The sequence below is a fragment of the Coregonus clupeaformis genome, chromosome 17, assembly GCF_020615455.1.
Source record: "Coregonus clupeaformis isolate EN_2021a chromosome 17, ASM2061545v1, whole genome shotgun sequence".
Taxonomy (NCBI): Eukaryota; Metazoa; Chordata; class Actinopteri; order Salmoniformes; family Salmonidae; genus Coregonus; species Coregonus clupeaformis.
In genome coordinates, this window is record NC_059208.1 from 69,780,160 (window position 1) to 69,807,153 (window position 26,994).

Sequence of the window (26,994 nt, forward strand, 5' to 3'; positions counted from 1 at the left end):
ATGTTGTTTTCTCTAGCCCTCCTCTTCCTGCTAACCCCGTTCCCCTCCCTTCAAACTCCAGTTACCAATGAGAAAAGAAACGCTATAGGAACAGGAAGTGAACCCAAACACCACGTTCTTCTCACCCTCTCCCTCGCAAAACCAAAAACCGCAGCCACGCACGTCAAACTCACCAAAGAGACCCCTAAATCCACTCCGAAAGCCCTAAGCCCAATTGCAGCCAATCAGACACATCCAGCCCCCTCGACCCTCCTCAAGCCTCCAACTGCCACGCTCATCAAACTCACCAAAGAGACCCCTAAGCCCACTCCGAAAGCCCTAAACCCAACTGCAGCCAATCAGACACATCCAGCCCCCTCGACCCCCCTCAAGCCTCCAACAGCCACGCTCTTCAAACTCATCAAAGAGACCCCTAAGCCCACTCCGAAAGCCCTAAGCCCAACTGCAGCCAATCAGACACATCCAGCCCCCTCGACCCCCCTCAAGCCTCCAACAGCCACGCTTGTCAAACTCATCAAAGAGACCCCTAAACCCACTCCGAAAGCCCTAAGCCCAACTGCAGCCAATCAGACACATCCAGTCCCTCTCGACCCCCCTCAAGCCTCCAACAGCCAAGCTCGTCAAACTCACCAAAGAGACCCCTAAACCCACTCCGAAAGCCCTAAGCCCAACTGCAGCCAATCAGACAGATCCAGGCCCCTCGACCCCCCTCAAGCCTCCAACAGCCACGCTCGGCAAACTCATCAAAGAGACCCCTAAGCCCACTCCGAAAGCCCTAAACCCAACTGCAGCCAATCAGACACATCCAGCCCCCTCGACCCCCCTCAAGCCTCCAACAGCCAAGCTCGTCAAACTCACCAAAGAGACCCCTAAGCCCACTCCGAAACCCCTAAGCCCAACCGAAGCCAATCAGATTCTCCCAGCCCCTTCGACCCCCCTCAAGCCTCCCAAAGCCAGCGGTCCAAAGACCACCACCAAAAACAAACCCTCCCCCACACCGCCACACCCCAACCCCATCAAGGTGCTCATCACTTCTGACTCTGGCTGCATCAGCAAGGACACCCAGAGTGACGCTAGCAACCGCACCAAGGAGCAGCCCCAGACCCAGACCCAGACCCATGAGCTGAAGCTGAAGCCTGGCTCACCTCTAACCCTGACCCACCGCATCAGTCTGGTTCCTACCTCCTGCACCGGGGGATGTGTGGCCGAGATGGCAGCACTGAAAGGACGCGTTGGCAGGCTGGAGAAAGAGATGTCCCTCATGAAGAGTAAATGTACGACTGGTCTTATTTAGTTACACATAACCGTAACCTCCTAGTTGCAAACCTCATGAAAGATTGTCCATGAGGCTAGTTTGAATGAAATCCAGAATAGTTCACATTTGATCTTTCGATGTTTGCCCTGTCTGGTTTCATACTGTATACTCTCTTCCCTTTCCTACCAGGTGCTTCCTGCTCCAAAGGCCCCTGTCCCAATGACTGCAGTGCGAATGGGAAATGTGAGAAGGGAAAGTGCGTCTGCCTCCCAGGGTTCCTTGGTCCAGACTGCACTAAGTGCGCACCTGGAGCTGACTGCAGTAAAAGTCAGTTACTGTGGCTTCTTCATCTGATCTGACTTGTCTTCTTTGATCTGATTTTATTTATTGCAAATCAGCTAGAGACATACTAGCACCTCATAATCTAAGGTTCACTTCCAGTAGCTACACAAGCACACCACTTAGAATGCATGCCCAATATAAACTCAGCAAAAAAAGAAACGTCCCTTTTTCAGGAACCTGTCTTTCAAAGATAATTCGTAAAAATCCAAATAACTTCACAGATCTTCATTGTAAAGGGTTTAAACACTGTTTCCCATGATTGTTCAATGAACCATAAACAATTAATGAACATGCACCTGTGGAACGGTCGTTAAGACACTAACAGCTTACAGACGTTAGGCAATTAAGGTCACAGTTATCAAAACTTAGGACACTAAAGAGGCCTTTCTACTGACTCTGAAAAACACCAAAAGAAAGATGCCCAGGGTCCCTGCTCATCTGCGTGAATGTGCCTTAGGCATGCTGCAAGGAGGCATGAGGACTGCAGATGTGGCCAGGGCAATAAATTGCAATGTCCGTACTGTGAGACGCCTAAGACAGCGCTACAGGGAGACAGGACGGACAGCTGATCGTCCTCGCAGTGGCAGACCACGTGTAACAACACCTGCACAGGATTGGTACATCTGAACATCACACCTGCGGGACAGGTACAGGATGGCAACAACAACTGCCCGAGTTACACCAGGAACGCACAATCCCTCCTATCAGTGCTCAGACTGTCCGCAATAGGCTGAGAGAGGCTGGACTGAGGGCTTGTAGGCCTGTTGTAAGGCAGGTCCTCACCAGACATCACCAGCAACAATGTCGCCTATGGGCACAAACCCACCGTCGATGGACCAGACAGGACTGGCAAAAAGTGCTCTTCACTGACGAGTCGCGGTTTTGTATCACCAGGGGTGATGGTCGGATTCGCATTTATCGTCGAAGGAATGAGCGTTACATCGAGGCCTGTACTCTGGAGCGGGATCGATTTGGAGGTGGAGGGTCCGTCATAGTCTGGGGCGATGTGTCACAGCATCATCGGACTGAGCTTGTTGTCATTGCAGGCAATCTCAAGGCAGTGCGTTACAGGGAAGACATCCTCCTACCTTATGTGGTACCCTTCCTGCAGGCTCATCCTGACATGACACCTCCAGCATGACAATGCCACCAGCCATACTGCTTGTTCTGTGCGTGATTTCCTGCAAGACAGGAATGTCAGTGTTCTGCCATGGCCAGCGAAGAGCCCGGATCTCAATCCCAATGAGCACGTCTGGGACCTGTTGGATCGGAGGGTGAGGGCTAGGGCCATTCCCCCCAGAAATGTTTGGGAACTTGCAGGTGCCTTGGTGGAAGAGTGGGGTAACATCTCACAGCAGGAACTGGCAAATCTGGTGCAGTCCATGAGGAGGAGATGCACTGCAGTACTTAATGCACCAGATACTGACTGTTACTTTTTTGACCCCCCCTTTGTTCAGGGACACATTATTCTATTTCTGTTAGTCACATGTCTGTGGAACTTGTTCAGTTTATGTCTCAGTTGTTGAATGTTGTTATGTTCATACAAATATTTACACGTTAGATTTGCTGAAAATAAACGCAGTTGACAGTGAGAGGACATTTATTTTTTTGCTGAGTTTACATTGCTTCATTCTAAGTGGTATGCTAGTGTGGTTATTGGAACAACTCTTTTTTTCTCTAATCTCCAGAAGGTACCAAAGACAAAATCCAGATAACAGCGGAGACGGTGGCGTTGAAGGTATCACCTGAGAGCAATGCTATCAAGGAGAGTCTGCAGGGGAAGAAGACCATAGCAGACCAAACCATCTTCCAGAAGAAAACGGAGCAAAAGAAACCTACAGCCGCCAAAGAGGGTGGTGACATCAAAAGCAAAACGAAAGTGACCACAAGTGTAAAAACAGGCCTCACCAAGACACCAGCCAAACAGGGGGTTACTGTCACTAAAACAAAAAAAAAAGTCTCCACCCACTCCAATGCTACCAAGATTGGACTGGTCCGACCAACCGTCGGACAGGTTCTGTTGAAACACCATGGAGGAAGAAAGCAAGAGAGCAAAGGCAAAACGACAGTTCTAAAGAAGCAGTCCAAACCTGACCTGAAGTTGAAAGCAACAGTTAAGGAAGAATCTGCAGGTCAAGCAAATGCTAAAGCTGGCAACCTCCAAGACCAGCCACAAGCCAATGTCACCCTAAGCACTGTGAAGACGTCTGTGAACAAAACCCGGTCAGGAAAAGAGACTCTGGAGCAGTCGACGTTGGCTGAGAAGAATGTGACTCTAACATCTGGAAAGAAAACAGTGCAAAAGGTGAAATTAGTTCAGGGGACTATGAACATTACAAAGGTGTCATTGGCTATTGATAGCACTAAGGCTGGGACGGGCAAGATCACCCTTACAAAGGGCAATAAGACAGAGGCTGACATCTCCTCAGGCACATCTAAAACTACTGTGAAGACAGGCTCAGGCAAAGGGAAGCCAGTCCCACACAAGAGTCAGTATCTTGTGAACGTGACCACTGTGGAGACCACCTCTGAAGTCAAAGTCCTCAGCAACAGGACAACAATAATCCAGTGTTTCAAAGACACCACCAAGAAAGCAGGAACAGGAGTCGGCAGCGGACTTGGCTCTGTGAAGGTTCAGAACATCACCACGTACGGCTTCACCCTCACATGGTCGGCCCCGACAGCCATGTTCAAGAACTTCACCTTGTCCAGAAGAGAGCACAGGGCCGAGGGCGAGGAAGAGGAGGAGGAAGAGGCGGAGGAGGCAGCTGCTGTTGGGGGAGAGGACAGAGTAGCCGCAGTCGTCAACACCACCATTGAGATCCAAAAACAGAGTGAGAGCACTAATGGAACCATCACTTTCCCCACTAAAGCTCCCGGTAGCTCCAGAGGTAAAGCTCACACAAAGAGGGTTTCCATTGTTCTCCCTGGCAGCGTTCGCTCTGTGGAGTTCAGTAACCTGCGACCTCAGACCCACTACTCCCTGCACATATTCGGCACAGCTCCCGGATCCCGCTCCAAGATTCACAGAGTAACCGCCACGACAGGTAATTAGGAGAACCAAACCCACATAGAGACTTATTCATAAAATCTGACCATAACTTTTGATGAATAACCCCTATAGTAAATGTATATTTTCACTCAATGTGTTTGTTCATGTATTGGATAGTCTGCATGTCTCTCTTTCAATTTAAACTGTGGCTGCACTAAATCATCACTTGTCTCTAGACAGAATATCCCATTGTATCTATATTTTCTATACTTCAAATCTACTGTGACTTTAGTGACTTTTTAACCTTTTCCTTCACACTAAAGGGCAATTCCACCACTTTTCAAACCTCATTTTCATTATCTCCAGCAACAGTATCTACATATGTGAAAACGGCGCATTTCCACGTTTTGTAGAAAATAATATAAAGAACAAAATTCTACCTGATGTCGTCATCAAAAGTTAAAACATTTAAAAAACACTATGACATTCGCCGTGACGTGGGGAGCAAGAAAATACCCTCCCTCTGGCTAGAAACTCGTTTTGAAAATCGCAGTTTTTCTTACTTTTAATTCAACCCTGTGATGTCACAGAGAAGCAGTTTTTAGGACCGTTCTTCTTATCTTTTTAACACACAGATCATAGAAACGCGCTGTTTTCACATATGTAGACATTGGTGTGGTGCTGGAGATAATGAATATGAGGTTCCTTTAAAGATCCTCTTCTGACCTCTCCACTTCCTTATTCCTTTACTCCCCATGCAGGGCCTGAGCCACCTACCGAGCTGCTGTTCAGTAACATGACAGAGGCCTCTCTTTCTGTGTCCTGGTCCAAACCAAAGAGCACACTCTCCGGCTTCAAAATCACATACACTCACTCGGTCACGGGTAAGTTACTGGGGGGACCTACTGTAAGTGACAAGGTGATGAAGCTTTGAACACTTAAGAAAATAGTTTATTCACAACCCTTTTGTCAGCTGTTCAGCCAAAAGACCTTCGTCCTCCCCAAACACTGACACTGTTTCAGTGTAAATCATAGCCGGTGTCCCAAATGGCACCCTATTCCCTATATAATGCACTACATTTGACATACAGGGAATAGGGTGCCATTTGGGACGCAGTCTTGGTGCACAGGAGAGAGTGGTTCTGTGTCTGTCCCTCATCATGACAGGAGAGAGTGGTTCTGTGTCTGTCTCTCATCATGACAGGAGAGAGTGGTTCTGTGTCTGTCCCTCATCATGACAGGAGAGAGTGGTTCTGTGTCTGTCATCATGACAGGAGAGAGTGGTTCTGTATCTGTCTCTCATCATGACAGGAGAGAGTGGTTCTGTGTCTGTCTCTCATTATGACAGGAGAGAGTGGTTCTGTGTCTGTCTCTCATCATGACAGGAGAGAGTGGTTCTGTGTCTGTTTCTCATCATGACAGGAGAGAGTGGTTCTGTTTCTGTCTCTCATCATGACAGGAGAGAGTGGTTCTGTGTCTGTCTCTCATTATGACAGGAGAGAGTGGTTCTGTGTCTGTCTCTAATCATGACAGGAGAGAGTGGTTCTGGTCTGTCTCTCATCATGACAGAAGAGAGTGGTTCTGTGTCTGTCTCTCATCATGACAGAAGAGAGTGGTTCTGTGTCTGTCTCTAATCATGACTGGAGAGAGTGGTTCTGTGTCTGTCTCTCATCATGACAGGAGAGAGTGGTTCTGTGTCTGTCTCTAATCATGACTGGAGAGAGTGGTTCTGGTCTGTCTCTCATCATGACAGAAGAGAGTGGTTCTGTGTCTGTCTCTAATCATGACTGGAGAGAGTGGTTCTGTGTCTTTGTCTCATCATGACAGGAGAGAGTGGTTCTGTGTCTGTCTGTCTGTCTGTCATGACAGGAGAGAGTGGTTCTGTGTCTGTCTCTCATCATAACAGGAGAGAGTGGTTCTGTGTCTGTCCCTCATCATGACAGGAGAGAGTGGTTCTGTGTCTGTCATCATGACAGGAGAGAGTGGTTCTGTGTCTGTCTCTCATCATGACAGGAGAGAGTGGTTCTGTGTCTGTCTCTCATCATGACAGGAGAGAGTGGTTCTGTGTCCGTCTCTCATCATGACAGGAGAGAGTGGTTCTGTGTCTGTCTCTCATCATGACAGGAGAGAGTGTTTCTGTGTCTGTCTCTAATCATGACTGGAGAGAGTGGTTCTGGTCTGTCTCTCATCATGACAGAAGAGAGTGGTTCTGTGTCTGTCTCTAATCATGACTGGAGAGAGTGGTTCTGTGTCTTTGTCTCATCATGACAGGAGAGAGTGGTTCTGTGTCTGTCTGTCTGTCTGTCATGACAGGAGAGAGTGGTTCTGTGTCTGTCTCTCATCATGACAGGAGAGAGTGGTTCTGTGTCTGTCCCTCATCATGACAGGAGAGAGTGGTTCTGTGTCTGTCATCATGACAGGAGAGAGTGGTTCTGTGTCTGTCTCTCATCATGACAGGAGAGAGTGGTTCTGTGTCTGTCTCTCATTATGACAGGAGAGAGTGGTTCTGTGTCTGTCTCTCATCATGACAGGAGAGAGTGGTTCTGTGTCTGTTTCTCATCATGACAGGAGAGAGTGGTTCTGTTTCTGTCTCTCATCATGACAGGAGAGAGTGGTTCTGTGTCTGTCTCTCATTATGACAGGAGAGAGTGGTTCTGTGTCTGTCTCTAATCATGACAGGAGAGAGTGGTTCTGGTCTGTCTCTCATCATGACAGAAGAGAGTGGTTCTGTGTCTGTCTCTCATCATGACAGAAGAGAGTGGTTCTGTGTCTGTCTCTCATCATGACAGGAGAGAGTGGTTCTGTGTCTGTCTCTCATCATGACAGGAGAGAGTGGTTCTGTGTCTGTCTCTAATCATGACTGGAGAGAGTGGTTCTGGTCTGTCTCTCATCATGACAGAAGAGAGTGGTTCTGTGTCTGTCTCTAATCATGACTGGAGAGAGTGGTTCTGTGTCTTTGTCTCATCATGACAGGAGAGAGTGGTTCTGTGTCTGTCTGTCTGTCTGTCATGACAGGAGAGAGTGGTTCTGTGTCTGTCTCTCATCATGACATGAGAGAGTGGTTCTGTGTCTGTCCCTCATCATGACAGGAGAGAGTGGTTCTGTGTCTGTCATCATGACAGGAGAGAATGGTTCTGTGTCTGTCTCTCATCATGACATGAGAGAGTGGTTCTGTGTCTGTCTCTCATTATGACAGGAGAGAGTGGTTCTGTGTCTGTCTCTCATCATGACAGGAGAGAGTGGTTCTGTGTCTGTTTCTCATCATGACAGGAGAGAGTGGTTCTGTTTCTGTCTCTCATCATGACAGGAGAGAGTGGTTCTGTGTCTGTCTCTCATTATGACAGGAGAGAGTGGTTCTATGTCTGTCTCTAATCATGACAGGAGAGAGTGGTTCTGGTCTGTCTCTCATCATGACAGAAGAAAGTGGTTCTGTGTCTGTCTCTCATCATGACAGAAGAGAGTGGTTCTGTGTCTGTCTCTCATCATGACAGGAGAGAGTGGTTCTGTGTCTGTCTCTCATCATGACAGGAGAGAGTGGTTCTGTGTCTGTCTCTAATCATGACTGGAGAGAGTGGTTCTGGTCTGTCTCTCATCATGACAGAAGAGAGTGGTTCTGTTTCTGTCTCTAATCATGACTGGAGAGAGTGGTTCTGTGTCTTTGTCTCATCATGACAGGAGAGAGTGGTTCTGTGTCTGTCTGTCTGTCTGTCTGTCATGACAGGAGAGAGTGGTTCTGTGTCTGTCTCTCATCATGACAGGAGAGAGTGGTTCTGTGTCTGTCCCTCATCATGACAGGAGAGAGTGGTTCTGTGTCTGTCATCATGACAGGAGAGAGTGGTTCTGTGTCTGTCTCTCATCATGACAGGAGAGCGTGGTTCTGTGTCTGTCTCTCATTATGACAGGAGAGAGTGGTTCTGTGTCTGTCTCTCATCATGACAGGAGAGAGTGGTTCTGTGTCTGTTTCTCATCATGACAGGAGAGAGTGGTTCTGTTTCTGTCTCTCATCATGACAGGAGAGAGTGGTTCTGTGTCTGTCTCTCATTATGACAGGAGAGAGTGGTTCTGTGTCTGTCTCTCATCATGACAGGAGAGAGTGGTTCTGTGTCTGTCTCTCATCATGACAGGAGAGAGTGGTTCTGTGTCTGTCTCTCATCATGACAGGAGAGAGTGGTTCTGTGTCTGTCTCTCATCATGACAGGAGAGAGTGGTTCTGTGTCTGTCTCTAATCATGACTGGAGAGAGTGGTTCTGGTCTGTCTCTCATCATGACAGAAGAGAGTGGTTCTGTGTCTGTCTCTAATCATGACTGGAGAGAGTGGTTCTGTGTCTTTGTCTCATCATGACAGGAGAGAGTGGTTCTGTGTCTGTCTGTCTGTCTGTCATGACAGGAGAGAGTGGTTCTGTGTCTGTCTCTCATCATGACAGGAGAGAGTGGTTCTGTGTCTGTCCCTCATCATGACAGGAGAGAGTGGTTCTGTGTCTGTCATCATGACAGGAGAGAGTGGTTCTGTGTCTGTCTCTCATCATGACAGGAGAGAGTGGTTCTGTGTATGTCTCTCATTATGACAGGAGAGAGTGTTCTGTGTCTTTCTCTCATCATGACAGGAGAGAGTGGTTCTGTGTCTGTTTCTCATCATGACAGGAGAGAGTGGTTCTGTTTCTGTCTCTCATCATGACAGGAGAGAGTGGTTCTGTGTCTGTCTCTCATTATGACAGGAGAGAGTGGTTCTGTGTCTGTCTCTAATCATGACAGGAGAGAGTGGTTCTGGTCTGTCTCTCATCATGAAAGAAGAGAGTGGTTCTGTGTCTGTCTCTCATCATGACAGAAGAGAGTGGTTCTGTGTCTGTCTCTCATCATGACAGGAGAGAGTGGTTCTGTGTCTGTCTCTCATCATGACAGGAGAGAGTGGTTCTGTGTCTGTCTCTAATCATGACTGGAGAGAGAGGTTCTGGTCTGTCTCTCATCATGACAGAAGAGAGTGGTTCTGTGTCTGTCTCTAATCATGACTGGAGAGAGTGGTTCTGTGTCTTTGTCTCATCATGACAGGAGAGAGTGGTTCTGTGTCTGTCTGTCTGTCTGTCATGACAGGAGAGAGTGGTTCTGTGTCTGTCTCTCATCATGACAGGAGAGAGTGGTTCTGTGTCTGTCTCTCATCATGACAGGAGAGAGTGGTTCTGTGTCTGTCTCTCATCATGAGAGGAGAGAGTGGTTCTGTGTCTGTCCCTCATCATGACAGGAGAGAGTGGTTCTGTGTCTGTCTCTCATCATGACAGGAGAGAGTGGTTCTGTGTCTGTCTCACATCATGACAGGAGAGAGTGGTTCTGTGTCTGTCTCTCATCATGACAGACAGAGTGGTTCTGTGTCTGTCTCTCATCATGACAGGAGAGAGTGGATCTGTGTCTGTCTCTCATCATGACAGGAGAGAGTGGTTCTGTGTCTGTCTCTCATCATGACAGGAGAGAGTCGTTCTGTGTCTGTCTGTCATGACAGGAGAGAGTGGTTCTGTGTCTGTCTCTCATCATGACAAGAGAGAGTGGTTCTGTGTATGTCCCTCATCATGACAGGAGAGAGTGGTTCTGTGTCTGTCTGTCATGACAGGAGAGAGTGGTTCTGTGTCTGTCTCTCATCATGACAAGAGAGAGTGGTTCTGTGTCTGTCTCTCATCATGACAAGAGAGAGTGGTTCTGTGTATGTCCCTCATCATGACAGGAGAGAGTGGTTCTGTGTCTGTCTGTCATGACAGGAGAGAGAGGTTCTGTGTCTGTCTCTCATCATGACAGGAGAGAGTGGTTCTGTGTCTGTCTCTCATCATGAGAGGAGAGAGTGGTTCTGTGTCTGTCTCTAATCATGACAGGAGAGAGTGGTTCTGTGTCTGTCTCTCATCATGACAGGAGAGAGTGGTTCTGTGTCTGTCTCTCATCATGACAGGAGAGAGTGGTTCTGTGTCTGTCTCTCATCATGACAGGAGAGAGTGGTTCTGTGTCTGTCCTCATCATGACAGGAGAGAGTGGTTCTGTGTCTGTCCTCATCATGACAGGAGAGAGTGGTTCTGTGTCTGTCTCTCATCATGACAGGAGAGAGTGGTTCTGTATCTGTCTCTCATTATGACAGGAGAGAGTGGTTCTGTGTCTGTCTCTCATCATGACAGGAGAGAGTGGTTCTGTGTCTGTTTCTCATCATGACAGGAGAGAGTGGTTCTGTGTCTGTCTCTCATCATGACAGGAGAGAGTGGTTCTGTGTCTGTCTCTCATTATGACAGGAGAGAGTGGTTCTGTGTCTGTCTCTAATCATGACAGGAGAGAGTGGTTCTGTGTCTGTCTCTCATCATGACAGGAGAGAGTGGTTCTGTGTCTGTCTCTCATCATGACAGGAGAGAGTGGTTCTGTGTCTGTCTCTCATCATGACAGGAGAGAGTGGTTCTGTGTCTGTCTCTCATCATGACAGGAGAGAGTGGTTCTGTGTCTGTCTCTAATCATGACTGGAGAGAGTGGTTCTGGTCTGTCTCTCATCATGACAGAAGAGAGTGGTTCTGTGTCTGTCTCTAATCATGACTGGAGAGAGTGGTTCTGTGTCTTTGTCTCATCATGACAGGAGAGAGTGGTTCTGTGTCTGTCTGTCTGTCTGTCATGACAGGAGAGAGTGGTTCTGTGTCTGTCTCTCATCATGACAGGAGAGAGTGGTTCTGTGTCTGTCCCTCATCATGACAGGAGAGATTGGTTCTGTGTCTGTCATCATGACAGGAGAGAGTGGTTCTGTGTCTGTCTCTCATCATGACAGGAGAGAGTGGTTCTGTGTCTGTCTCTCATTATGACAGGAGAGAGTGGTTCTGTGTCTGTCTCTCATCATGACAGGAGAGAGTGGTTCTGTGTCTGTTTCTCATCATGACAGGAGAGAGTGGTTCTGTTTCTGTCTCTCATCATGACAGGAGAGAGTGGTTCTGTGTCTGTCTCTCATTATGACAGGAGAGAGTGGTTCTGTGTCTGTCTCTAATCATGACAGGAGAGAGTGGTTCTGGTCTGTCTCTCATCATGAAAGAAGAGAGTGGTTCTGTGTCTGTCTCTCATCATGACAGAAGAGAGTGGTTCTGTGTCTGTCTCTCATCATGACAGGAGAGAGTGGTTCTGTGTCTGTCTCTCATCATGACAGGAGAGAGTGGTTCTGTGTCTGTCTCTAATCATGACTGGAGAGAGTGGTTCTGGTCTGTCTCTCATCATGACAGAAGAGAGTGGTTCTGTGTCTGTCTCTAATCATGACTGGAGAGAGTGGTTCTGTGTCTTTGTCTCATCATGACAGGAGAGAGTGGTTCTGTGTCTGTCTGTCTGTCTGTCATGACAGGAGAGAGTGGTTCTGTGTCTGTCTCTCATCATGACAGGAGAGAGTGGTTCTGTGTCTGTCCCTCATCATGACAGGAGAGAGTGGTTCTGTGTCTGTCTCTCATCATGAGAGGAGAGAGTGGTTCTGTGTCTGTCTCTCATCATGACAGGAGAGAGTGGTTCTGTGTCTGTCTCTCATCATGACAGGAGAGAGTGGTTCTGTGTCTGTCTCTCATCATGACAGGAGAGAGTGGTTCTGTGTCTGTCTCTCATCATGACAGGAGAGAGTGGTTCTGTTTCTGTCTCTCATCATGACAGGAGAGAGTGGTTCTGTGTCTGTCTCTCATCATGACAGGAGAGAGTGGTTCTGTGTCTGTCTCTCATTATGACAGGAGAGAGTGGTTCTGTGTCTGTCTCTCATCATGACAGGAGAGAGTGGTTCTGGTCTGTCTCTCATCATGACAGAAGAGAGTGGTTCTGTGTCTGTCTCTCATCATGACAGGAGAGAGTGGTTCTGTGTCTGTCTCTCATCATGACAGGAGAGAGTGGTTCTGTGTCTGTCTCTAATCATGACTGGAGAGAGTGGTTCTGGTCTGTCTCTCATCATGACAGAAGAGAGTGGTTCTGTGTCTGTCTCTAATCATGACTGGAGAGAGTGGTTCTGTGTCTTTGTCTCATCATGACAGGAGAGAGTGGTTCTGTGTCTGTCTGTCTGTCTGTCATGACAGGAGAGAGTGGTTCTGTGTCTGTCTCTCATCATGACAGGAGAGAGTGGTTCTGTGTCTGTCTCTCATCATGACAGGAGAGAGTGGTTCTGTGTCTGTCTCTCATCATGACAGGAGAGAGTGGTTCTGTGTCTGTCTCTCATCATGACAGGAGAGAGTGGTTCTGTGTCTGTCTCTCATCATGACAGGAGAGAGTGGTTCTGTGTCTGTCTCTCATCATGACAGGAGAGAGTGGTTCTGTGTCTGTTTCTCATCATGACAGGAGAGAGTGGTTCTGTTTCTGTCTCTCATCATGACAGGAGAGAGTGGTTCTGTGTCTGTCTCTCATCATGACAGGAGAGAGTGGTTCTGTGTCTGTCTCTCATTATGACAGGAGAGAGTGGTTCTGTGTCTGTCTCTAATCATGACAGGAGAGAGTGGTTCTGGTCTGTCTATCATCATGACAGAAGAAAGTGGTTCTGTGTCTGTCTCTCATCATGACAGAAGAGAGTGGTTCTGTGTCTGTCTCTCATCATGACAGGAGAGAGTGGTTCTGTGTCTGTCTCTCATCATGACAGGAGAGAGTGGTTCTGTGTCTGTCTCTAATCATGACTGGAGAGAGTGGTTCTGGTCTGTCTCTCATCATGACAGAAGAGAGTGGTTCTGTGTCTGTCTCTAATCATGACTGGAGAGAGTGGTTCTGTGTCTTTGTCTCATCATGACAGGAGAGAGTGGTTCTGTGTCTGTCTGTCTGTCTGTCATGACAGGAGAGAGTGGTTCTGTGTCTGTCTCTCATCATGACAGGAGAGAGTGGTTCTGTGTCTGTCCCTCATCATGACAGGAGAGAGTGGTTCTGTGTCTGTCTCTCATCATGACAGGAGAGAGTGGTTCTGTGTCTGTCTCTCATCATGACAGGAGAGAGTGGTTCTGTGTCTGTCTCTCATTATGACAGGAGAGAGTGGTTCTGTGTCTGTCTCTCATCATGACAGGAGAGAGTGGTTCTGTGTCTGTCTCTCATCATGACAGGAGAGAGTGGTTCTGTGTCTGTCTCTCATCATGACAGGAGAGAGTGGTTCTGTGTCTGTCTCTCATCATGACAGGAGAGAGTGGTTCTGTGTCTGTCTCTCATTATGACAGGAGAGAGTGGTTCTGTGTCTGTCTCTAATCATGACAGGAGAGAGTGGTTCTGGTCTGTCTCTCATCATGACAGAAGAAAGTGGTTCTGTGTCTGTCTCTCATCATGACAGAAGAGAGTGGTTCTGTGTCTGTCTCTCATCATGACAGGAGAGAGTGGTTCTGTGTCTGTCTCTCATCATGACAGGAGAGAGTGGTTCTGTGTCTGTCTCTAATCATGACTGGAGAGAGTGGTTCTGGTCTGTCTCTCATCATGACAGAAGAGAGTGGTTCTGTGTCTGTCTCTAATCATGACTGGAGAGAGTGGTTCTGTGTCTTTGTCTCATCATGACAGGAGAGAGTGGTTCTGTGTCTGTCTGTCTGTCTGTCATGACAGGAGAGAGTGGTTCTGTGTCTGTCTCTCATCATGACAGGAGAGAGTGGTTCTGTGTCTGTCCCTCATCATGACAGGAGAGAGTGGTTCTGTGTCTGTCATCATGACAGGAGAGAGTGGTTCTGTGTCTGTCTCTCATCATGACAGGAGAGAGTGGTTCTGTGTCTGTCTCTCATTATGACAGGAGAGAGTGGTTCTGTGTCTGTCTCTCATCATGACAGGAGAGAGTGGTTCTGTGTCTGTTTCTCATCATGACAGGAGAGAGTGGTTCTGTTTCTGTCTCTCATCATGACAGGAGAGAGTGGTTCTGTGTCTGTCTCTCATTATGACAGGAGAGAGTGGTTCTGTGTCTGTCTCTCATCATGACAGGAGAGAGTGGTTCTGTGTCTGTCTCTCATCATGACAGGAGAGAGTGGTTCTGTGTCTGTCTCTCATCATGACAGGAGAGAGTGGTTCTGTGTCTGTCTCTCATCATGACAGGAGAGAGTGGTTCTGTGTCTGTCTCTAATCATGACTGGAGAGAGTGGTTCTGGTCTGTCTCTCATCATGACAGAAGAGAGTGGTTCTGTGTCTGTCTCTAATCATGACTGGAGAGAGTGGTTCTGTGTCTTTGTCTCATCATGACAGGAGAGAGTGGTTCTGTGTCTGTCTGTCTGTCTGTCTGTCTGTCTGTCTGTCTGTCATGACAGGAGAGAGTGGTTCTGTGTCTGTCTCTCATCATGACAGAAGAGAGTGGTTCTGTGTCTGTCTCTAATCATGACTGGAGAGAGTGGTTCTGTGTCTTTGTCTCATCATGACAGGAGAGAGTGGTTCTGTGTCTGTCTGTCTGTCTGTCATGACAGGAGAGAGTGGTTCTGTGTCTGTCTCTCATCATGACAGGAGAGAGTGGTTCTGTGTCTGTCCCTCATCATGACAGGAGAGAGTGGTTCTGTGTCTGTCATCATGACAGGAGAGAGTGGTTCTGTGTCTGTCTCTCATCATGACAGGAGAGAGTGGTTCTGTGTCTGTCTCTCATTATGACAGGAGAGAGTGGTTCTGTGTCTGTCTCTAATCATGACAGGAGAGAGTGGTTCTGGTCTGTCTCTCATCATGACAGAAGAGAGTGGTTCTGTGTCTGTCTCTCATCATGACAGGAGAGAGTGGTTCTGTGTCTGTCTCTCATCATGACAGGAGAGAGTGGTTCTGTGTCTGTCCCTCATCATGACAGGAGAGAGTGGTTCTGTGTCTGTCATCATGACAGGAGAGAGTGGTTCTGTGTCTGTCTCTCATCATGACAGGAGAGAGTGGTTCTGTGTCTGTCTCTCATTATGACAGGAGAGAGTGGTTCTGTGTCTGTCTCTCATCATGACAGGAGAGAGTGGTTCTGTGTCTGTTTCTCATCATGACAGGAGAGAGTGGTTCTGTTTCTGTCTCTCATCATGACAGGAGAGAGTGGTTCTGTGTCTGTCTCTCATTATGACAGGAGAGAGTGGTTCTGTGTCTGTCTCTCATCATGACAGGAGAGAGTGGTTCTGTGTCTGTCTCTCATCATGACAGGAGAGAGTGGTTCTGTGTCTGTCTCTCATCATGACAGGAGAGAGTGGTTCTGTGTCTGTCTCTCATCATGACAGGAGAGAGTGGTTCTGTGTCTGTCTCTAATCATGACTGGAGAGAGTGGTTCTGGTCTGTCTCTCATCATGACAGAAGAGAGTGGTTCTGTGTCTGTCTCTAATCATGACTGGAGAGAGTGGTTCTGTGTCTTTGTCTCATCATGACAGGAGAGAGTGGTTCTGTGTCTGTCTGTCTGTCTGTCTGTCTGTCTGTCTGTCATGACAGGAGAGAGTGGTTCTGTGTCTGTCTCTCATCATGACAGAAGAGAGTGGTTCTGTGTCTGTCTCTAATCATGACTGGAGAGAGTGGTTCTGTGTCTTTGTCTCATCATGACAGGAGAGAGTGGTTCTGTGTCTGTCTGTCTGTCTGTCATGACAGGAGAGAGTGGTTCTGTGTCTGTCTCTCATCATGACAGGAGAGAGTGGTTCTGTGTCTGTCCCTCATCATGACAGGAGAGAGTGGTTCTGTGTCTGTCATCATGACAGGAGAGAGTGGTTCTGTGTCTGTCTCTCATCATGACAGGAGAGAGTGGTTCTGTGTCTGTCTCTCATTATGACAGGAGAGAGTGGTTCTGTGTCTGTCTCTAATCATGACAGGAGAGAGTGGTTCTGGTCTGTCTCTCATCATGACAGAAGAGAGTGGTTCTGTGTCTGTCTCTCATCATGACAGAAGAGAGTGGTTCTGTGTCTGTCTCTAATCATGACTGGAGAGAGTGGTTCTGTGTCTGTCTCTCATCATGACAGGAGAGAGTGGTTCTGTGTCTGTCTCTAATCATGACTGGAGAGAGTGGTTCTGGTCTGTCTCTCATCATGACAGAAGAGAGTGGTTCTGTGTCTGTCTCTAATCATGACTGGAGAGAGTGGTTCTGTGTCTTTGTCTCATCATGACAGGAGAGAGTGGTTCTGTGTCTGTCTGTCTGTCTGTCTGTCATGACAGGAGAGAGTGGTTCTGTGTCTGTCTCTCATCATGACAGGAGAGAGTGGTTCTGTGTCTGTCTCTCATCATGACAGGAGAGAGTGGTTCTGTGTCTGTCTCTCATCATGAGAGGAGAGAGTGGTTCTGTGTCTGTCCCTCATCATGACAGGAGAGAGTGGTTCTGTGTCTGTCTCTCATCATGACAGGAGAGAGTGGTTCTGTGTCTGTCTCACATCATGACAGGAGAGAGTGGTTCTGTGTCTGTCTCTCATCATGACAGACAGAGTGGTTCTGTGTCTGTCTCTCATCATGACAGGAGAGAGTGGATCTGTGTCTGTCTCTCATCATGACAGGAGAGAGTGGTTCTGTGTCTGTCTCTCATCATGACAGGAGAGAGTCATTATGTGTCTGTCTGTCATGACAGGAGAGAGTGGTTCTGTGTCTGTCTCTCATCATGACAAGAGAGAGTGGTTCTGTGTATGTCCCTCATCATGACAGGAGAGAGTGGTTCTGTGTCTGTCTGTCATGACAGGAGAGAGTGGTTCTGTGTCTGTCTCTCATCATGACAAGAGAGAGTGGTTCTGTGTCTGTCTCTCATCATGACAAGAGAGAGTGGTTCTGTGTATGTCTCTCATCATGACAGGAGAGAGTGGTTCTGTGTCTGTCTGTCATGACAGGAGAGAGAGGTTCTGTGTCTGTCTCTCATCATGACAGGAGAGAGTGGTTCTGTGTCTGTCTCTCATCATGAGAGGAGAGAGTGGTTCTGTGTCTGTCTCTAATCATGACAGGAGAGAGTGGTTCGGTGTCTGTCTCTCATCATGACAGGAGAGAGTGGTTCTGTGTCTGTCTGTCATCATGACAGGAGAGAGTGGTTCTGTGTCTGTCTGTCATCATGACAGGAGAGAGTGGTTCTGTGTCTGTCTCTAATCATGACTGGAGAGAGTGGTTCTGTGTCTTTGTCTCATCATGACATGAGAGAGTGGTTCTGTGTCTGTCTGTCTGTCATGACAGGAGAGAGTGGTTCTGTGTCTGTCTCTCATCATGACAGGAGAGTGGTTCTGTGTCTGTCTCTCATCATGACAGGAGAGTGGATATGTTTCTGTCTCTCATCATGACAGGAGAGAGTGGTTCTGTGTCTGTCTGTCATGACAGGAGAGAGTGGTTCTGTGTCTGTCTCTCATCATGACAGGAGAGAGTGGTTCTGTGTCTGTCCCTCATCATGACAGGAGAGAGTGGTTCTGTGTCTGTCTCTCATCATGACAGGAGAGAGTAGTTCTGTGTCTGTCTCTCATCATGACAGGAGAGAGTGGTTCTGTGTATGTCCCTCATCATGACAGGAGAGATTGGTTCTGTGTCTGTCTCTAATCATGACTGGAGAGAGTGGTTCTGTGTCTTTGTCTCATCATGACAGGAGAGAGTGGTTCTGTGTCTGTCTGTCTGTCATGACAGGAGAGAGTGGTTCTGTGTCTGTCTCTCATCATGACAGGAGAGAGTGGTTCTGTGTCTGTCTCTCATCATGAGAGGAGAGAGTGGTTCTGTGTCTGTCCCTCATCATGACAGGAGAGAGTGGTTCTGTGTCTGTCTCTCATCATGACAGGAGAGAGTGGTTCTGTGTCTGTCTCACATCATGACAGGAGAGAGTGGTTCTGTGTCTGTCTCTCATCATGACAGACAGAGTGGTTCTGTGTCTGTCTCTCATCATGACAGGAGAGAGTGGATCTGTGTCTGTCTCTCATCATGACAGGAGACAGTGGTTCTGTGTCTGTCTCTCATCATGACAGGAGGGAGTCATTCTGTGTCTGTCTGTCATGACAGGAGAGAGTGGTTCTGTGTCTGTCTCTCATCATGACAAGAGAGAGTGGTTCTGTGTATGTCCCTCATCATGACAGGAGAGAGTGGTTCTGTGTCTGTCTGTCATGACAGGAGAGAGTGGTTCTGTGTCTGTCTCTCATCATGACAAGAGAGAGTGGTTCTGTGTATGTCTCTCATCATGACAGGAGAGAGTGGTTCTGTGTCTGTCTGTCATCATGACAGGAGAGAGTGGTTCTGTGTCTGTCTGTCATCATGACAGGAGAGAGTGGTTCTGTGTCTGTCTCTAATCATGACTGGAGAGAGTGGTTCTGTGTCTTTGTCTCATCATGACATGAGAGAGTGGTTCTGTGTCTGTCTGTCTGTCATGACAGGAGAGAGTGGTTCTGTGTCTGTCTCTCATCATGACAGGAGAGAGTGGTTCTGTGTCTGTCTCTCATCATGACAGGAGAGTGGATATGTGTCTGTCTCTCATCATGACAGGAGAGAGTGGTTCTGTGTCTGTCTGTCATGACAGGAGATAGTGGTTCTGTGTCTGTCTCTCATCATGACAGGAGAGAGTGGTTCTGTGTCTGTCCCTCATCATGACAGGAGAGAGTGGTTCTGTGTCTGTCTCTCATCATGACAGGAGAGAGTAGTTCTGTGTCTGTCTCTCATCATGACAGGAGAGAGTGGCTCTGTGTATGTCCCTCATCATGACAGGAGAGAGTGGTTCTGTGTCTGTCTCTAATCATGACTGGAGAGAGTGGTTCTGTGTCTTTGTCTCATCATGACAGGAGAGAGTGGTTCTGTGTCTGTCTGTCTGTCTGTCATGACAGGAGAGAGTGGTTCTGTGTCTGTCTCTCATCATGACAGGAGAGAGTGGTTCTGTGTCTGTCTCTCATCATGACAGGAGAGAGTCGATCTGTGTCTGTCTCTCATCGTGACAGGAGAGAGTGGTTCTGTGTCTGTCTGTCATGACAGGAGAGAGTGGTTCTGTGTCTCTCATCCTGACAGGAGAGAATGGTTCTGTGTCTGTCTCTAATCATGACAGGAGAGAGTGGTTCTGTGTCTGTCACTCATCATGACAGGAGAGAGTGGTTCTATGTATGTCTCTCATCATGACAGGAGAGAGTGGTTCTGTGTCTGTCTGTCTGTCATGACAGGAGAGAGTGGTTCTGTGTCTGTCTCTCATCATGACAGGAGAGAGTGGTTCTGTGTCTGTCCCTCATCATGACAGGAGAGAGTGGTTCTGTGTCTGTCTCTCATCATGACAGGAGAGAGTGGTTCTGTGTCTGTCTCACATCATGACAGGAGAGAGTGTTTCTGTGTCTGTCTCTAATCATGACAGGAGAGAGTGGTTCTGTGTCTGTCTCTCATCATGACAGGAGAGAGTGGTTCTGTGTATGTCCCTCATCATGACAGGAGAGAGTGGTTCTGTGTCTGTCTGTCATGACAGGAGAGAGTGGTTATGTGTCTGTCTCTCATCATGACAGGAGAGAGTGGTTCTGTGTCTGTCCCTCATCATGACAGGAGAGAGTGGTTCTGTGTCTGTCTCTCATCATGATGGGAGAGAGTAGTTATGTGTCTGTCTCTAATCATGACTGGAGAGAGTGGTTCTGTGTCTGTCTCTCATCCTGACAGGAGAGAGTGGTTCTGTGTCTGTCTCTAATCATGACAGGAGAGAATGGCTCTATGTCTGTCTGTCATCATGACAAGAGAGAGTGGTTCTGTGTCTGTCTCTCATCCTGACAGGAGAGAGTGGTTCTGTGTCTGTCTGTCATCATGACAGGAGAGAGTGGTTCTGTGTCTGTCTCTCATCCTGACAGGAGAGAGTGGTTCTGTGTCTGTCTCTAATCATGACAGGAGAGAATGGCTCTGTGTCTGTCCCTCATCATGACAGGAGAGAGTGGTTCTGTGTCTGTCTCTCATCCTGATAGGAGAGAGTGGTTCTGTGTCTGTGGATTCCCTGCAGTCCCATGTGTCTCTGTCCAAGCTGTCCTCAGGGGCCACTTATGAGGTCAGTGTGATGTCCACCATGGGGAAGAGAGAGAGTGATCCCCTCACTGCCATCATCACCACAGGTACTGCACACTTACCTAGATCACCATTACAGTACATCATCATGCATTCTGCTTTGGACGTGTAGTGCAAAATGATCTAGAGTGCATTTGCCTTTTTTTTTACCCACAGTTTCAGTTGTCTTGCTCTGCAATATGACAACAATTAAGTATTTTAAAACATGACATAAAGGCATCTTTTTTTTTCTTCAAAATTAATGATGTACACCACATTGTCTTTGGACTGCAGTGCCTGCCCCTCCAACCGTTCTCCAAGCAATTAACATAACAGACACCAAGGCAGTGCTGCAATGGACCCCCGCCATGGGAAAAGTAGACCTTTTCATCCTCAGTTATGAGTCTGCAAAAAGTGAGTGTGGTATCATTTCCTGATGAAAAGATATAGTAAACATATATACAGTAGTATAACTAGTGGAGGCTGCTGAGGGGAGGACTGCACATAATAATGGCTGGAACGGCGCAAATGGAATGGCATCAAACACATAGAAACCATGTGTTTGATACCATTCCACTCATTCCGCTCCAGCCATTACCACGAGCCCGTCCTCCCCAATTAAGGTGCCACCAACCTCCTAAGGTATATACATACCATGTACCATAGCTAGTATAACTACACCTGTACGATGTACTGTATACTGCTCTATTCCCGTTCCAAGCTGTGATTTAGTCTAAGTTGTGTTCCCTGTCCCTCCTCCCTCGTCTCTCCCACAGCTCCTAATGTAACAGTGACAGTGATGGTGTCTGGTAACTCAGTAGAGCACCAGCTGAGAGGGCTGCAGAGAGCCACCCTGTACACAGTCAAAGCCCTGAGCCAGAAAGACAGCCTGCAGAGCACAGCCATCACTACCACCTTCACAACTGCCAGTGGTGAGTACATAGGGGGAAAAACACACTGACATGCAGAAAATCACATGTAACTACAGCATAGAACCTCAAAGATTTGAAGCTCAGAGATACGGACTGACCGGTCAAAGTTACAAACATTTCAGCGCGCCAAACGACCTCTATTCCCGACATGTTCATATTTCTGAGGTCCTATTGTATATGGAAAATAACCAGGACAGAAAGTACCTGTATGTGTGATGGTTTGTCCTTCAGCTGTAAAGGCCGGTGAGGTGGGCGCTCGTTCTGCTGTTGTATCATGGAAAGCCCCCAGTGTTGCATTCAGTAACTATAGAGTGACCTATCAGACGGCAGGAGAGGAGGCCAAGGTGAGCTTTATTCCTCGTATGATACTTGCTTGTACATTCATATGTACTCAATACCACAACTATACTGCTACTACTGTATATAGTATACCAATGCTACAGATGTAGGATCTTAATTTGAGCCAATTTGCTACAGCAAGAAAAGAATCCTGCCGCAACAGGAAATGTGAATTATGTCTATTATAATTAATGGACATTTCTATAGGGGTTGATACATTTTTCGTAAGGGAAAATCAAGCCTGAAATTTTAAAGTGGAAATTACAAACATCAGAAGCCTTTTTAAACCTCAAATACACTACAATTTTAGAATTTCTTATCAAATTAAGATCCTGCATCTGTATACTATGACTAGGTCCCAACTGACCATATTCCTATAGTGCACTACTTTTGAACAGGACCCATTGTCAATAGTAGTACACTATATAGGAAATAGGGCGCCATTTAGGACACAGCCTATATGAGGTGAAACAACAGTACATGAGGTAAAAAGGTAAAAAGAAAAAAAAAAAAGCTGTTTCTCTGGTCCTCTGTCTTCCCAGGAGGTGATTCTGGACTCCACGGTGACGGAGTACAAGCTGACTGGACTGTTCTCTATGTCTAAGTACACGGTGCTGGTACAGGGAGAGAGAGAGGGACAGTACACATCTATTGTCACCACTGAGTTTATCACAGGTAGGTGTTACAGACCAGCAGTGAATTTCAAAAAGTATCTTTCCACATTAATCTCTCCATTTCATCAACTCAACGTACTGAGTTGACATAACTTAACATTTTAAGGCAGCGGGGTTATTTATCTTTTACAGAGAATATAGTACTTGTATAGTAATTGTGTCCCCTTGTCTCAGGAAAACTGCGCTTCCCGTTCCCCACGGAGTGTTCCCAGGAGCTGCTGAATGGCGTGCTCCAGTCAGGAGAGGTGGATCTATACCCAGAGGGCAAGGAAGGGAAGACAGTCAGAGTCTACTGTGACATGGAGACTGAGGGAGGCGGCTGGACGGTAAGACACATTCTCTCTCTCTCTCTCTCTCTCTCTCTCTCTCTCTCTCTCTCTCTCTCTCTCTGGTTTGAATGGGATTGAATCATCAGCTGAATTTTATTGGACATAGTACGTGGGGGAATGGTAGAATGGCTATAAATGTGCACATTTATTTTCTATGGTCAGTTTTCCAATATGAGCTTTGTGAATGTCTTGCTTACTGTAGGTGTTCCAGAGGAGAATGAACGGGAAGGCAGATTTCTACAGAACCTGGAGTGACTACACCAACGGCTTTGGAAACCTCAGCGAGGAGTTCTGGCTCGGTAAGGTTTGGCTCAATGCTGCTGATCCACTCAAAGTCCTCAGAAGAGGACAAACAGGAAAGCGCAGAACTGTAGTTCAGGGTTGGGGTCAAGTTCTATTAGAATTTCAGTAAATTCAGGAAGTAAACATAAATTCCTCTTCCAATTTTCTTTAATGCTTCTCTATGAGAAAAATTTGAAAGGAATTTCTGTCTACTTGACTGAATAGAGGACATGCATAAAGATTGCGGCCCCCATGTACTTACCACAAATGCCTAATTTGCTAAGTTCGCCATATTATACCAGTGGTTTCCATTATTCTTGTTTGGTATCTGTATTAGCGTCAGTAAACTTGATCCCAATTCTAGCTCCAAGACAGCGGCAATTTGGGGAAAAATCCCAGGAAAAAGTCGATTGTGCTGATTAACTGGCACATTGAGCCATGTCGCGCCACGTAGTTTAAAAACTCTGTGGGTAATGCTAAAACAATGACGGCATATCTGAATTCCTCCTTCTTTATGCACCCTCGCTATTGAAATGGAATTGACCCCAGCCCTGCTAAGTGCATCAAAAGGGAGGCTACTACCAAAGCTTACAGTATGTACTCTACAGCTCACAGTTTGAACATACAGTATATGTTTTAAATAATGTCCTAATCTTCTCTCTCTATTTTTAATCCATCCATCCAGGTAATGAGCTGCTTCACAACCTGACCAGCATGGGCCCAGTGACCCTGAGAGTGGACCTAGGTTCAGGCAATGATACGGCCTATGCCCACTACTCCAGCTTCACCATCGACTCAGAGGCCAAACACTACGCCATCGAGGTGTCTGGCTACACTGGCACTGCAGGTAAGAGGGGAGGGATGGAGGGGAAACGGAAGACTGATGAGAAAGGAAAATCATTTCCATGTACACTAGCCAAGATAGAATGTGAGGACAGAACCTAGCAAAGTAGGTGCTTAAGGTTGAGGAACCAAAACTCAAATAGGCTCACAAACAAATATTCAATTTGAGGTCAATCACCTTCACATAAGTCACATTTTCACTAAAGTGAAATTTTGTCTAAAGTGGAAGGTAGGATTCGGCCCTCCCTCTACAAATCCTGAATGATCCTTCTTTCTTTCTTCCCCAACACGTCTATAAGGTGACTCCATGAGATACCACAACGGGCGCCCATTCTCCACCAGAGACAAGGAACCCCACCCCCTGGGCATCCACTGTGCCAGGGCCTACATGGGCGGCTGGTGGTACAAAAACTGTTACAAGACCAACCTCAACGGCCTCTATGGCACCAACAGCAACAACCAGGTACGACTAGTATCAGTATCATCCCACTAAGTGCTTCTCTCGTCAACTCTCATTGCTTTGACATTTTGATTATAAACACTGCACCACATCTTGAGTGTTTCAATTTTAACCATAGAGAATGATAGAGGGCTCTTCTTTGTGTCTGTCCAATTATGGTGTCTGTGAGCGCACGGGCAGCACCGTTGAGGCCATCTCCATTTTGAAGTGGTCCATTTTCTTATTCTACTACTTATATGAGTTGGTAAACAAACTGAAAGGGTGCATACTGCCACCTGGAGTGTGTTGTTTGAACTGGCGTAAAGCCAAGGTTGACGATTTACTGCGACCTGCAGTTATGGAATGTTTGCTCATGTATAATTCATTGGCTGATCTTTCCTGATGACCCAGATGGAATTATGTGATCCTTCATTAACCCATAGGAAGTCCCACCCAGTTGACTACTTAAAAATGGTGACATTTCTCAAAGGCGCTGCCCCATGCTAAAACAGGCTTTTTGGCACTAGTCCTCTATCTATCTCTATGATTTGAACAGACTTCTTATTTGAAGTTGTATCAACTCCTATCAACTCCTATCAACTAATGTAACTGAATTTAAGTTTTGTCAACTCAACTTAATCTACTAAATTAACGTAACTTTTAAGGCAGCACAGTGTTTTATCTTTTTAAGTTAAATAAACAACAAAAAAACGTTTTTTTCTGTCAACTGTGACTTAACTGCATGTGCTGTGTTACAGGGTGTGGTGTGGATAGACTGGAAAGGCAAAGACTCGTCCATTCCCTTTACTGAGATGAAGTTCAGACCGGCCGGGTTCTCCGTTACAACCCACGGCTAAGACTGTCCTCTGACTCGCCCACCCCTAAAACCCTTCCTTTGAGAAACAGAGAAATGGAGCGCCAAGAGACCATAAACGTGTGGATGGCACACTTCCTGCATCTCAAATTCTGCCTCACCTTGCATGTCCAGTGGTCCTAACAGCCGTCACGACAGACAGCTTATCAGTCTGTACTTGTCCTGTACAGTGCAGTGCACCAGGCTCCTGCTCTGTACCTTTATCATGCTGTCTCTCTCAGTTGTACTAGTAGACAGAAAATATTTGTGATTGCAGCATTTTGTATTGTACTGTTTTGTTTTATGACCCAACTCTTACCGTCTCAAACTCAATGATTGTTCTACTGTTTGACCCCAAAGCATCTCTAACTGATGCACATGACACAGGTATTGTTCTGACCCCAAAGCATCTCTACCTGATGCACATCACAAAGGTACTGTTCTGACCCCAAAGCATCTCTACCTGATGCACATCACAAAGGTACTGTTCTGACCCCAAAGCATCTCTACCTGATGCACATCACAAAGGTATTGTTCTGACCCCAAAGTATCTCTACCTGATGCACATCACAAAGGTACTGTTCTGACCCCAAAGCATCTCTACCTGATGCACATCACAAAGGTACTGTTCTGACCCCAAAGCATCTCTACCTGATGCACATCACAAAGGTACTGTTCTGACCCCAAAGCATCTCTACCTGATGCACATCACAAAGGTATTGTTCTGACCCCAAAGCATCTCTACCTGATGCACATCACAAAGGTACTGTTCTGACCCCAAAGCATCTCTACCTGATACACAACACAAAGGTTTCCCACCCCACTACTACTGTAATAAAATATGCACTGTCTCACTCTATTGGAATAAATGAGGTAAATGAATGCCTGGATGGAGATGGGTTTTTTGTACTCAACTATGTGAGTGGTGCTTGTGTGTGTGCCTGACATCATAGGAATTATCTCAATCTGCTAACACAGTTCTTCAGGTCTCGGGCAAGGTTACACATCATGCATGAGTAGTTCACCGGACCACCTTTGCTAGACATGATTCTTTCACATATTTAAGTTCTGTGCACAGATAGTATTTTGTGAATTGATTTGAAATATTTAGACAAGAAGAGAGAGAGTGCAGGAGATGGCCTCGGACAGGTTAGTAATCAGTAATAAGATGGTGAAATCATCATTACTGTCATGACTTCCTCCGAAGCTGCCTCCTCTCCTTGTTCGGGCAGGCTTCGGCGTTCGTCATCACCGGCCTTCTAGCCACTGCCGCTCCTCATCTCATCATTCCATTTGTTTTGTCTTGTTTATATCACACACCTGGTTCATATCTCCTCATCAGTACCTGTATAAGTGTTCCCTCTGCCCCCTTGTCTTTGTGTGTGATTGTTTATTGTGGAGGTTAGATTAGCTCGGTGGAGCTCTTTGTATTTTGTACTTTTGACCAGGGCCCATAGGGAATATGGTCTATAAGGCCTATGGAAAATAGGGTGCCATTCGGGGCACAGACCCAAACCCACCTACACAAACTGAGGCTACACATCCCAGGTGTGTTTCTGTCACCATCAGCATTTTCAATCAGTGACAATCTAACACAATCTAATTCACTTCTCTCTCCTCCAATAGCCTTTAAGTTACTGATCTAACAACTCAGCACACTCTGCTCTGAAATGTCCATCTACCAACGATTCACAGGAAAGAAGATATGTCGATATGGAGCTCAACGCCATGAGGTCTCTAGCACTGCAGCATCCAGGGGAAAGATAAGTGAGGCTGAGCATATGAAGCTATTGGCTTGTCACGTCTTACCACAGAAGCACAGACTGAGTGTGTTCCAACCAGTGAACAGACATTTTGCAGCAGAATGGCTTCAGTCACAA

General features: G+C 46.9%; 1 protein-coding gene across 1 annotated transcript; it reads left to right on the forward strand.

Moving 5' to 3' along the window:
* Positions 1-25,996, forward strand: LOC121586931 (tenascin-like). The gene is made up of 16 exons (XM_045226597.1): positions 1-436; positions 552-1,274; positions 1,445-1,582; positions 3,286-3,866; positions 3,903-4,644; positions 5,351-5,473; positions 20,348-20,491; positions 20,718-20,837; positions 21,200-21,355; positions 21,587-21,699; positions 22,237-22,369; positions 22,543-22,694; positions 22,900-22,996; positions 23,665-23,826; positions 24,122-24,285; positions 25,020-25,996. Exons 1-16 carry the CDS (start codon positions 1-3, stop codon positions 25,116-25,118), a joined length of 4,083 nt encoding a protein of 1,360 aa, XP_045082532.1. The 3' UTR covers positions 25,119-25,996.
* The last annotated feature ends 998 nt before the right edge of the window (positions 25,997-26,994 follow it).